The 13,451-nt window shown below is 39.4% G+C and overlaps 1 protein-coding gene across 24 annotated transcripts in view; it reads right to left on the bottom strand.

The window, feature by feature from the left end:
• TAF2 (TATA-box binding protein associated factor 2) overlaps positions 1-13,451 on the bottom strand; it is a 92,626-nt gene that overhangs the window by 24,523 nt on the left and 54,652 nt on the right. For 10 of the 24 annotated variants that reach the window (XM_081504827.1, XM_081504833.1, XM_081504831.1 and 7 more), the window contains 3 exons: positions 8,677-8,906; positions 6,601-6,706; positions 4,107-4,229 (listed from right to left, as the gene is read on the bottom strand). In XM_081504827.1, the coding sequence (XP_081360953.1) occupies positions 4,107-4,229; positions 6,601-6,706; positions 8,677-8,906 (459 nt within the window). Of the gene's footprint in view, positions 1-3,295; positions 3,501-4,101; positions 4,230-6,600; positions 6,707-7,190; positions 7,347-8,676; positions 8,907-13,451 lie in introns of all 24 variants that reach the window. The other 14 variants (XM_081504837.1, XM_081504822.1, XM_081504824.1 and 11 more) reach the window with 4 other exon arrangements.

The following is a 13,451-nucleotide window of genomic DNA, read 5'->3' as shown; positions in this document are numbered from 1 at the left end:
CTACACATGGACATCACGAGATGGGCAACACCGAAATCAGATTGATTATACTCTTTGCAGCCAAAAATAGAGAAGCTCTATACAGTCAGCAAAAACAAGACTAGGAGCAGACTGTGGCTCAGATCATGAACTCCTTATTGCCAAATTCAGACTTACACTGAAGAAAGTAGGGAAAACCACTAGACCATTCAGGTATGACCTAAATCAAATCCATAATGATTATACAGTGGAAGTAGGAAATAGATTCAAGGGACTAGATCTGATAGACAGAGTGCCTGATGAACTATGGACAGAGGTTTGTGACATTGTACAGGAGACAGGAATCAAGACCATCCCCAAGAAAAAGAAATGCAAAAAGGCAAAATGGCTGTCTGAGGAGTCCTTACAAATAGCTGTGAAAAGAAGAGAAGTGAAAAGCAAAGGAGAAAAGGAAAGATATACCCATTTGAATGGAGAGTTTCAAAGAATAGCAAGGAGAGATAAGAAAGCCTTCTTCAGTGTTCAGTGCAAAGAAACAGAGGAAAACAACAGATTGGGAAAGACTAGAGATCTCTTCAAGAAAGTTAGAGATACCAAGGGAACATTTCATGCAAAGATGGGCTCGATAAAGGACAGAAATGGTATGGACCTAACAGAAGCAGAAGATATTAAGAAGAGGTGGCAAGAAGAACTGTACAAAAAAGTTCTTCATGACCCAGACAATCACAATGGTGTGATCACTCACCTAGAGCCAGACATCCTGGAATGCGAAGTCAAGTGTGCCTTAGGAAGCATCACTACAAACAAAGCTAGTGGAGGTGATGGAATTCCAGTTGAGCTATTTCAAATCCTGCAAGATGATGCTGTGAAAGTGCTGCACTCAATATGCCAGCAAATTTGGAAAACTCAGCAGTGGCCACAGGACTGGAAAAGGTCAGTTTTCATTCCAATCCCAAAGAAAGGCAATGCCAAAGAATGCTCAAACTACTGCACAATTGCACTCATCTCACACGCTAGTAAAGTAATGCTCAAAATTCTCTAAGCCAGGCTTCAGCAATACGTGAACCGTGAACTTCCAGATGTTCAAGCTGGTTTTAGAAAAGGCAGAGGAACCAGAGATCAAATTGCCAACATCTGCTGGATCATTGAAAAAGCAAGAAAGTTCCAGAAAAACATCTGTTTCTGCTTTATTGACTATGCCAAAGCCTTTGAGTGTGTGGATCACAACAAACTGTGGAAAATTCTGAAAGAGATGGGAATACCAGACCACCTGACCTGCCTCTTGAGAAACGTGTATGCAGGTCAGGAAGCAACAGTTAGAACTGGACATGGAACAACAGAATGGTTCCAAATAGGAAAAGGAGTATGTCAAGGCTGTATATTGTCACCCTGCTTACTTAACTTATATGCAGAGTACATCATGTGAAATGCTGGGCTGGATGAAGCACAAGCTGAAATCAAGATTGCCAGGAGAAATATCAATCACCTCAGATATGCAGATGACACCACCTTTATGGCAGAAAGTGAAGAAGAACTAAAGAGCCTCTTGATGAAAGTGAAAGAGGAGAGTGAAAAAGGTGGCTTAAAGCTCAACATTCAGAAAACTCTTAAGATAATGGCATCTGGTCCCATCACTTCATAGCAAATAGATGGGGGAAACAGTGGAAACAGTGTCAGACTTTATTTTTTTGGGTTCCACAATCACTGCAGATGGTGACTGCAGCCATGAAATTAAAAGACACTTACTCCTTGGAAGGAAAGTTATGACCAACCTAGACAGCATATTAAAAAGCAGAGACATTACTTTGCCAACAAAGGTCCGTCCTGTCAAGGCTATGGTTTTTCCAGTGGTCATGTATGGATGTGAGAGTTGGACTGTGAAGAAAGCTGAGCGCCGAAGAATTGATGCTTTTGAACTGTGGTGTTGGAGAAGACTCTTGAGAGTCCCTTGTACTGCAAGGAGGTCCAACCAGTCTATCCTAAAGGAGATCAGTCCTGGGTGTTCATTGGAAGGACTGATGTTGAAGCTGAAACTCCAATACTTTGGCTACCTGATCCAAAGAGCTTACTCGTTTGAAAAGACCCTGATGCTGGGAAAGATTGAAGGCGGGAGGAGAAGAGGACAACAGAGGATGAGGTGGTTGGATGGCATCACCGATTCGATGAACATGAGTTTGGGTAGACTCTTGGAGTTGGTGATGGACAGGGAGGGATGTCGTGCTGCAGTCCATGGGGTTGCAAAGAGTTGGACACGACTGAGCTACTGAACTGAACTGAGCTGAAATGGCATAATAGGGGACAATTTTTTCCCCCTCTTTTCTACAATTTTAAAGTTTTATATAATAGGAGCAGATTACTTTGAAAATAGCAAGAAGTGTAATTGAAAAGTCTTTAAGTCAAAGCAATTTTAAGGAAGAAATATGAAGCTGGAGAAATCAGGCTCTGTGACTTCAGAGTATACTCCAAAGCCACAGTAAACAAAATAGTATGGTACTGGCACAAAAACAGAAAATATAAATCAATGGAACAGGATAAAAGTCCAGAAATAAACCCATGCGCCTATGGTCAATTAACCTATGACAAAGGAGGCCAGAATATACAATGGAGAAAAGATAGTCTTTTCAATAAGTGGTGCTGAGAAAACTGGGCAGCTCCCTATAAAAGAATGAAATTAAACCATTCTTTAATACCAAATACAACAGCAAACTCAAAATGGATTAAGGATCTAAATGTAAGACCAGATGCTATAAAATCCCTAGAAGAAAACGACAGAATGATCCTAGACCACTCTATGACAGAAATCACAGCAATATCTTTTTGTATCATTTCCTAGAGGAATGGAAATAAAAACAAAAATAAACAAATGTGACTTAAACTTAAAAGCTTTTGCACAGCAAATGAAAAGACAACCTACAGAATGGGAGAAAATATTTGCAAACTATGTGACCGACAAGGGATTAATTTCCCAGATATACAAACAGCTCACATAGCTTAGTGTTAAAAAACAAACAATTGAATTAAAAAACTGGGCATAAAATCTAAATAGACACCTGTGCAAAAAAGACGTACAGATGGCCAACAGGCACATGAAAATTGGTCAACATCACTAATTATCAGAGAAGTGTACATCAAAAGTACAATGTGGTGCCACCCCACTGCAGCTCGAATAACCATCCTCAAAGGTCTACACACATTCAGTGCCGGAGAGGGCATGGAGAGAAAAGAACCCGTCCACAGCACTGGTGAGAATATAGATTAGTAGAACTACTATGGAGAATAGTATGGAGGTTTCTTAGAAAACTAAATACAGAGTTACCATATGTTCAGCAATCCCAGTCCTGGGCATATGTCTGGAGAAAAACAATTCCAAAAGGTACATGCACTCCAGCGTTCATTAGCGGCACTGTTTACAGGGGCCGAGACATGGAAGCAACCTGAATATCCGGTGACAAACAAATGGATACAGATGTGGACTACAATGGACTGTGACTCTGCCATAAAAAAGAACAAAACAGTGCCATCTGCAGCAACACAGACGGCCCCAGTGACTGTCACAATGAGTGAGGAAGGCCAGACAAAGACAAATATCATACGATACTATTTATATGTGATATATATATATATATATGTGTATATATATATACACACAAATGAACTTATTAACAGAATAGAAACAGATCCATAGACATAGAAACCAAACTTGTGGTTACCACAGCAGAAATGGGGGAAGGCATAGACTAGGAGCTTGGGATCAACATAGACACACTATTATACAGAAAATAGATATCCAGCAAGGACCTACTGTATATACAGCACAGTGAACAATACTCAATATTCTGTAATAACCCATATAATCTGAGAAAGACATATATATGCATAATAGAATCACTGTGCTGTACATCTCTGAAGCTAACATAACACTGTGGATCATAGATAATTCAAAAAAATATATATGCAGCTTGTATTTGAAAAAAGAAGTCTATGTTGATAATATAGTAATGTGTTGCAAGAAAAGCAAGTCCTCAGATCTACAGTCTTTAATGTATTCTTTCAGTTGATAAAGAAACTTGATGAAGTTTATAGATTCGTCTTTGAGCAAACCAACAATGACAGTGACGGTACTTTACCTGCTCCCTTCCGTGGGAGCTCCATACCCCACTGGGGCTTTGTGGTGGGCGTGCCATCGCAGCCTGCTGCATGCTGGGATATCAGAGCAGACCGCAAGTTAGCTGGCCGGTATTTGGAGAGCCCTAAAGTGCAGAGAAGAGGGAAAACGGGGATTTATTTCTTTACTTCCCAGAAGAAGAAAACAGTCTATCTTAAAACCAGTATCAGTTCAACAGTAAAACTCTAACAATAAAAAGAATACTATTTTTCAAAACTTCTGAAGATCCCATTTGATTTAATCCTTTGTCAAGGTTTCAATATACTTAAGTCTGAGAAAAATAAACATTCAAGAAAGATAGCTCACCTGACTGAACTGCTGAACATAAACTGGAGTCTATATTCTGGAGCAGAACCATGTCATGTCATGTTTTTTATTATTTATGTGGAACTTTGCATACAGTTAAGCATGCCTGTTCTCCCCAAAATTTATTAATAAATTCCATTACAATATTTAACATCAAAATAATTCAGGGATTACGGAAGATATTTAAAACATGAAATGTTATAATGGTACACATGAAGAGCACTGTCGTACCAGGAGACCCAGGTTCTAACGCCAAACTATCCACAAATTAGACACACAGTCCAGGCAAGACACTTCTTTCTTTGTGTCTCATTTTCATTTGTCACACGGAAAAGTTCTAGGATTTGGATCTAGCACTGAGTTGGCTATTATCTGGATGTGTCACTGAGGGCAAATGATTTAATATTTCTCTGCTTAAATTTACTTATCCATAAAATGGAAAGAATAGAAAAATAATTCAGACTGCTTATGATTATGAAAGCCAAAGAATTCATGACCTGTCAGTTTTCAAATATAAGTAAGTTCATATTCTCTTTGATGCCAATTCTCAAATTCTACTAGTTCATCCCAGATTACTAGATAGTAAGAAGTAATTTAGGTCTTACAAACAAAATTAAACAAAAAGTCAAACAAAAAGCATACCAAGGTGGGTAAGGGAGAGTTGCACAAATATAACATGTTTTAAAAAAACCCATTCAAACACAAAGATCATGAAAGATAACCACATTCAGCATGAAGTATAAATAGGATTTTTCAGTAAAAAGAAACAGCAACAGTACCTACTCCTAACAAAAAAATAGTCACATTCATAATTAAAGAAATATACCATAAACTTGAATTAGAATGATAATCACAATTAATAATTATTTAAAATGGTAATTATAGTTAAGTATCCTTTAAGTTATCACAATGACAACAAAACAGTACTATGAGGTACAAAGCATGATGATAAGTATTGATAAATTACATCTCTATGTATCAATATGGGTGAATTCCAGCAGCATAATGTTGAGTGAGAAAAAGCCAAGTCATACTGAGTATCACACAGTCTTCACATAATTCAAAAACTAAAGGCAAAGTAAACATATAGATCAGGTATCTGTGTGGTTCGTTGTGACGAAAAGCAAAAGAATGTTGAGGAAAAACAGCTGAGACACCATTTACTCACTCACAATGTGAAGACAGGTGAGCAGAATCAGGGAGAAGCATAGAGAGAATGGCCACAGGGTGGGGAACGCTACACAGGCTAATGGGGAGTGGCGGGTTCACCAAGACTTGCTTTATTACTGTATTTCACAACCACAAGCAAGTTACACCAAAGCTTTACTTCTGAAAACTTAAAAATGTTGATGACATGAACTAGGCATAATCTCTTCAAAAAGCATTATGGCAATAATACCAAGAGTATGAAAATCTTCTAAAGATAAGTATCTTACAATAAAGCTAAAATTAATCTTTTTACCAAAAATATATTTTAAGGAATTTATCCTAAGCATAATTTGACAAAAAAAGAAACAGAAGCTTCTGTATGAAGATACTCAGAGAGAATTACTTGCATAAAATTAAAATCAGAAACAAATGCCTGCTCAGAGGGAAATAATAAGGTAAAGTGTATCAACTTGATACTGTCTCAGGTAATATTTTCAATAGAAAAGATTATGATGTTTGAGAGATGTATGCAAAAATCTATAATATGACATATTACATGGAATAAGCAATCAAGAAGAGAAAGTAGTTGTGTTATGGGCTGCATTAGTTGTAGTCAAGAAGTTTTATATATGATTACAGTTACATTATTTAAAAAAAAAGACCTCTTATTTTATTTTGAGGTTAAGTCTAAACTTCAAAAAACAAACAAACAAAAAAACAGAAATTAAAGCTACTGGAAGGAATCTGATGAACAGATTTTTGAAAAAACAAATCTACAAGTAAGCCAAATATTTAAGAAGAACCAAAACAAAGTAGAAAATCAAAAGAAATACTTTAAAAAAATTTATTCCTTTGCTGCTATGTGTTATCTGATACAATCTAGTATTTTATACTGGCTACCTCTAAACTTTATTCTCTTGACAATAAAGCAACACACCTTAAAACAGTGGTATCATGTGAACGCTCTCCATCACCGCAGTGAACGCAGTCCACCATCTTACCTGGAGTTGACGGCCTTTCAAGCATGTTTAAATGATGGGAAATGAATGCCTGGCTATCATGAACGGTATCCATATCAATCTCTTCCTCGTCTTGAGAACTTGAAAACTATAACACAAGCAAAACAAAGGAGGGAAAAAGCCATTATATCACTTCATGTCTGCATTTTTGCTCTCAGGAAAGGTAGCAGAAAAGCCACAGGATATAGCCCCGAAACATTTAAAAGGAAAAGTAGTCTCCTTCTCAAAAAGCATTAAGAGAGAGAGAAGATGATGTGGCCCAGCCTCCAAAAGCAGCTGACTGGAAACTACTGGACATGGAACAGCGGCTGAGGTCTGCCCTACGCTGTGGCGAGAAGCAGTGAGCTGTGTAGGTTGTGCCCACAGAGCTCCTCCCCCAGACAGAGAAGAAGCGTGTGGTAACAGAAGTCTGACCATCGGCTGGAGTGTCTTAGACGGACATTTGAGTTCTTTTATGATTTAGGCTGTCCCATCTGTTCCTGCTAAGGAAAAACCATTCCAAGTATTCAAAAGAGTTTACAAGAAGGTGAGCATCCTACACTGTTCGTCCAGGCTGAACCTGCATCTCTTACTCTGATTTTGAGTTTGACTTTACTGCTATCCTCATTCTTCTCCAGTATTTGACCAGGCTCTAGTGGGGACCCCAGTGGTGTGTCAGCCTTCCTCTTCACTCCCTGCTGATGAGCTGACATATTACATGAGGCTTCCTTGGCAAGGTGATCATCTTCCTGTGGCAATATTCAAGATCAAAATTAGATTCCTGAAGACAAGTAGCTCATGTTATAGCTGAAAACTAAGACCTACAGCAACCATGCAGATTAGAACATGCCCAGTGCCTGAAAGTTATCAGCAATGGGCTGGAAACGAACCTCACCCTCTCCTATCTGCTAGTCTTTCTGGGAGGAGAAGGGAGGTATTAAAGGGAACTTTTGAAACTTTCCCCAAAGCATATACCTTTTGGTGTCATTTTCTCCTCTTATGCTGAAGACTCCAAGTATGAAAGAGGATAAATTAACATATATGGACAAGAATTATAAACATATTCATTTTCACTGGTTTATAATAGTCAGATATAAAAGAGCTCTTTAATGACTTTTTTTTCCCTATGAAAAGATTTGTCTTACTTCTTCATAACCCGAACTCTAGGATACATTTTAAATTTACAACAAATAAGTATGATTATATTTCAGAAAATCTAGGTGAATAATTTCTTTTAAATGACTATTACTAACTAGCATAAAGAGAAATTCAAGTTTTAAAGTGTCAAAACACCAGTAGGGTATTGCCAGGCAAGTAATCTGGTCTAAATATTGGTGAAAAATGAAGCTTGAAGCACTGGAGACACCGTGTCATCAATGAGCAAGACGTTTCTGGAAAATTTTCTTTAAATTACAGTAAAATAATTGATATGGATCCTGAAGGTCTTTCTACAATAAAGTCTCATAATTTCATAATGCATAGTTGGAAATAAAAGTTTTTGTAAAAGCAAACATATACACATATACATAAACTGAAAAAAAACATAATGCATCTCTCCTCGCCCAATCAGCAGATTACATACATGTTCACCTGACCATTCATTATTATCTACTTATTTACTAATGATTCAATAAGCAGTTGTCAGGCACTTTTCATATGTTTAGAATGATGCTATTAATGCAAAGTAGCAAAAAAAGAGAAAAGTCAAGGTCCTGTGTTCAAAACAGCCTGCCATTAGTGTACAGACAAGTTCGGTTAATATGTAACCGGTTAAATGTTCATTTCAGTTTTCTGCTACTCAAAGGAGACAGTCTACGCTCAAGCACAGCAAGTCACCGTCCTCACAAGAGGAGTCAGAGGACTGGCCTCACAGCGTCCGTCGCGCCGCCGTTACGCAGCTGTCAGCAGCACTTTGTAAACTGTAAAGTGCTAAGATAATGCCAGCCAGCACTTTTTTAAATGCTGCAAGAAGCTGTTAGTGGCTCTAAAATCCACTAGCTCTAAGGAAACAATTCTCTTCTCTGGAGCTCTAAATAATAAAACTATTGATACTTTTTCCATATCACGTGTGATTCTTACAGGGTTCTGAAATCCAACTAGCTGTGCGTGACTACTTGGATTCACTGCAGCTTCTTGGTTGCCTGCTATGGCCTCTGGAATGATGGTTGGATTCAAGACAGCTTTTTTCTCTTTCAAATTAAGGACCAAGCCAAGTTCTGGCAAGGGTAAGCAGGAAGGTCTACTGAGGCCAAAAAGTGTGAAGTACAAGTCCACAGCACCACACCGTAACCTCCAGTCATGTGAAGTACCTAGGAAGCAAATAATAGTATTAATAAAAGGTCAGTATGCACATTTATCCATACATTTTTAGGCATTGAGAACCTGTACAAACGGAAGAGAAGAGAGGATTATGATGCCTAAAGGGAGCTGCCTACTGACCTAGGCCCCAGCGGCAAGCCCTCCACTGTAAAGATGCTTCCTGTCCTAACACCAAGTACCTACACACCGTCACAGAAACCATAAACGTTCTAAGGAAATAGTGAATCTTACAATTGAAAAAATCTAACTCTTTCATTCTTCCTACGAAATAAAAATTAGACACCTACAATATTTAAAATCTCAAAGTAATAAATTTGAGCATTAGAATTTGTTCCCAGTGGTAGGGTTCATGAGCTCTTGGTGTACCAGCTTCCCAACATGCTATTAAAGAAGAAAATCAGACAAGGTGAACAGGGAATGAATGAAGGTCGAACAGTTAACCAAGGAGGAGGAATTAAAAGGAAGATTTAAAGCCAGGAAAAAAAATACTATTTTTAGAGTATTAGACTTATACTGGGCTTTCCTGGTGGCTCAGACAGTAAAGAAACCACCTGCAATTCAGGAGACCTGGGTTCGACCCCTGGTTTGGGAAGATCCCCTGGAGAAGGGAATGCAACCCACTGCAGCCTTCTGGCCCGGAGAGTCCCATGGACAGAGGAGCCTGGTGGGCTACAGCCCACGGGGTCGCAGAGTCAGAACTGCTCCAGATTCATTCATTCTCTGTCCGCCTTGTCCGATTCTCTTCTTCAACAGCACGTTAGGAAGACGGCACACCGAAAGGCTTCAGGAACCCTACTGAACCCTACCACTGGAAACAAATTCTAATGCTCAAATTTATTACTTTCAGATTTTGAATATGGTAAGAAACCCTACAATTATTTGAAATCACACAATTCTAACCTCCGATTTATTGCAGAAGAAGCGTTTGCTCAGCACCTACATATTCGTGCTGCTCTACTAGGGATTTGTTTTAAAAAAAAACCAAAAGCAGCAAACCGCAGAGACGCCAACAGGCTGTAAAATGTATTTATTGGCCTGAGGAAAACCGCATCTGCAGAAACTCAGGCTAAGGCGGCTGAGAGACTTCTCAGCTGCTCTGATGAGTACCCGTGCTTCGCCTCCCAAGTCAGGGCTGTGCTCTCAGATTACACCTCACCCCACAACAATGGCAGACCAGAGCACAGACGCCAGGACTCTTCCCACGTCCCTTCCCTTCCCCCAGCGGGACACTCCAGCCACCTCACAGAACTGCCAAGATGAGACTGTCACCCAGGGCTAGATGATGACTGTGGTTTCTAGACAGAATTTACAACGACCTAGAGAATTTAAAACAGGTGAGAAGAAATACTCTTCTAGAGAAGAAAAATAAACCATATAAATAATTTTGGCCAAGAACTAGGGTTTCAGAAGAGTACTACAATATTTTAAAAAAGAGAAACAAAAAGGAAAGACATTGCTACAGTAAATTCAGGACAGTTTATAATATTAAGTTTTGTGGTTTCTGAACAACAATATTAAAATAAGTAAATAAATTGCAATCAAGTAGTGATTTTGATGAGATATACTCTAACAGACCCTGGGTCAGGAAGATCCCCTGGAGAAGGAAATGGCAACCCACTCCAGTATTCTTGCCTGGAGAATCCCATGGACAGAGGAGCCTGGCGGGCTATAGTCTATGAGATGGCAAAAGAATCGGACATGATTTAACAACTAAACAACAACTGTAACAGGGAAGTAACTATTATATTAACTATGTACAAAGAAAATCCACATGGGTTTATACTTTCAGTTGTCAGAGGAATTACAATTTTACAGAGTTCATACTATATATACTACTCCGTATTAGGCACTTTGCACATCATGAAACAACTGTCAATCTTACCTGAGACATCTTCAATTTTGCTACTATGTGGTAAGGTAATAACCACAGATACACAATACTGCTAGAAGCAAGAGAAAGCAGCAGGAGCTCTGAGAAGCATGAGTTTTTATATCATAAAAACTACAGAGAAACCAAAAATGGGAACGGTACAGAGTGAAGGTAAGGATTTTACACTGGAAATCCGTTTCCTTCTCTGGAATATCCGTACCTGGACACTTTAATGGACTGAAGCTGCCCAGTGTTCTGGAGGCCCTCGTTACTCTCCTCCTCAATGCTTTTTACACATGGCAAGGTTCCACAGAGGACAGGGATCGGATTCCTGGACCTTCATCACAAAGGCTGGAGAGACTCGGCCCTCTGAAGAGTGGAATAAAGGCTGCCCAAACGGCGAGCCCTCCGTGTCTACCACTCAGGGGTCGAGCAGGAAAAGACGCCTGTCTCAGACACTTCATCAGTAAAGAAACCAGAAGGGCTTAGGGTGCATTTACAGCTGGAATAAGGCTAAACCTTGAAGATGAGTACTGCCCAGTTATGTCGACCGCAAACAACGATTCTGGGATCTTTACGTACCGCAGATGATACTAAAACCAGTCAGGCGAACAGTGTGAACTCTTCGAGTTTTTTTAAAAAAAGCATTATCTCAATTTTAAAAAGCAGGTGGGAAATGTATATTTTGGTGAGCTAGGGTGTCCCATTTCCTGAAGGTCAGCTAAGGACCACGAGGCGGCACAGGGCATGAAGGCTGCTAAAAGTTCCCAGTCCCTAGAGCAGGGATGCTGTTTCTTTGTATTTCTGTGTGGGCTTTGGGTTTGGATTGCTAAAGGTTTCGGCAGGCCTTCAATCTGGATGGAGGAAGCAGCACTATTCTATTCTTACGGGAGGACCTTGACTGTTTTCCCCCTCCTCAAAAACCTGAGTTATAAGTATTACAACTTAAGGTTGATAAGACGGAGCTAAAAAATAAGCAGTACTTCTGTTAAAATTATAAAACAGAAAACAACGAGAACATTATATTTCAAAACCATGGAATAAAATCTTAAAACGGCTGTCATTTTACAGTGGAATTAAGGGGCCGAGTCAGAAAAGATGGATGGAAAGGTCAGGACAGAACTAACCACACGACAGTCATGTTTGTGTAGCCCAACTGTACACATTTCAAGCTTCTGTCATCAGTACGGAGTGACGAGTTTACTGACAAATGTCCTTGGGACTTCCCTGGCCGTCCAGTGGTTAGGATGCTAAGCCTCCACTGCAGGGCTCATGGGCTCAATCCCTTGTCAGGGAATCAAGATTTCACAAGCACGACCAAGTAAAAGAAAAATGCCCTGAAGAGGGTGCCTTGATCAGTTTTAAAAGCCATCACCTCAGATAATGAAGGAATGATCTTTTCTAAGATCAGATTTGTTATCGGAGGGATTTGTCTTTAGATGCTTCCTGATTTGAGCAGAGACCATCAGTCCTGAGCACTGCCTTTCTGACTCAGGTAGGCAGGGCTGGTCCCAAAGCGTAACCGCGAATGAGAACACAAGGCCAGCACTGCTACCTGAGGGGAAAGAAGAGTGACTTTTTTCTTGGGAGGGGTGGGTGGGTATATGACTATTCCTTGCCGTCTAAGTGGCTGAGTCGGGGGGTAGCTGGCAGGTTAATGGCAGTCTCCAGAACGCGGCGACCGGGGGTGGGAACCAGGAGCTCTCTCAGGCGAGCCCCCACTCAAGCTTCCCGGGCTAATGCCCAGTGTCCTCCAAAAACATTAGAAAGAAAAAACCAAAAAACATTCTCAACTATTTGAGCCACTCCCGCTGTTCATATTGTTCTGTTCCCATTTATTTATAAATCTGAAGAACAAGAGTAAAAAATTGTTTATGCCGATGGCTTCACTGATCTGTTCTGTTTAGATTATTAACACAGAGAATTCCAACCAAAGGAGTAACTGTACTTTATTCTGAACACTAGCAAAAATAAATACTAAACATCAATCAGAGCTTGAATTTGTATAACCACAATCTTCCAATGGAGACTGTCCCATTAATCTTAAACACACATTTATTTTGCCCATGAAATCTTCCCTAAGAAGTGATATGCAACTTCTTCATACTTCACTATGACTTTCTGTGAGGTTGTACTCCATCACAATCATGGAACCATGCGTTCTTGCTAAGAATAAATTCAACACAGTACAGTTCATGTCACATATTAACTGCTGAATGATTCTTTACAAGTTCATGAGCTTGTGTGCTCATTTCTTGGATCTAAATGACAGTAATCATAACATCCTTTTAGGTAACCACAAGTAGCAAAATATAGAACATCATGTAAACACCAGCAATCATTCTTCTAGGTACTGGGGAAAGCATGAGAATAATAACTTGGCAATATTGACATAAACTGGGTTATGTGCTATTTTGTAACGATTTTGAGGACAAGGGTCATTTTCATTTTATTATATTTCAATGAAATATCTACTATGGTGCCTTTACTTGGGAGTATTGTACTATGATTATGAAACTGAGGGACAGAAGTCATACAACCACTTCACATTTCAATGTTAGTAAATTAGATAATTTTTAAAAAAGAATCAGAACTTGTTATTTAGCTGGGATTCAGTGAAGTAGTCACTAATGAGATGGGCAAGCAAGTTATCTTCCAATACTTT

Source organism: Giraffa tippelskirchi, chromosome 6, assembly GCF_054371585.1.
Source record: "Giraffa tippelskirchi isolate mGirTip1 chromosome 6, T2T-mGirTip1v1.2.pri, whole genome shotgun sequence".
In the NCBI taxonomy this organism is placed as follows: Eukaryota; Metazoa; Chordata; class Mammalia; order Artiodactyla; family Giraffidae; genus Giraffa; species Giraffa tippelskirchi.
This window is presented reverse-complemented; position numbering and strand designations above follow the sequence as displayed.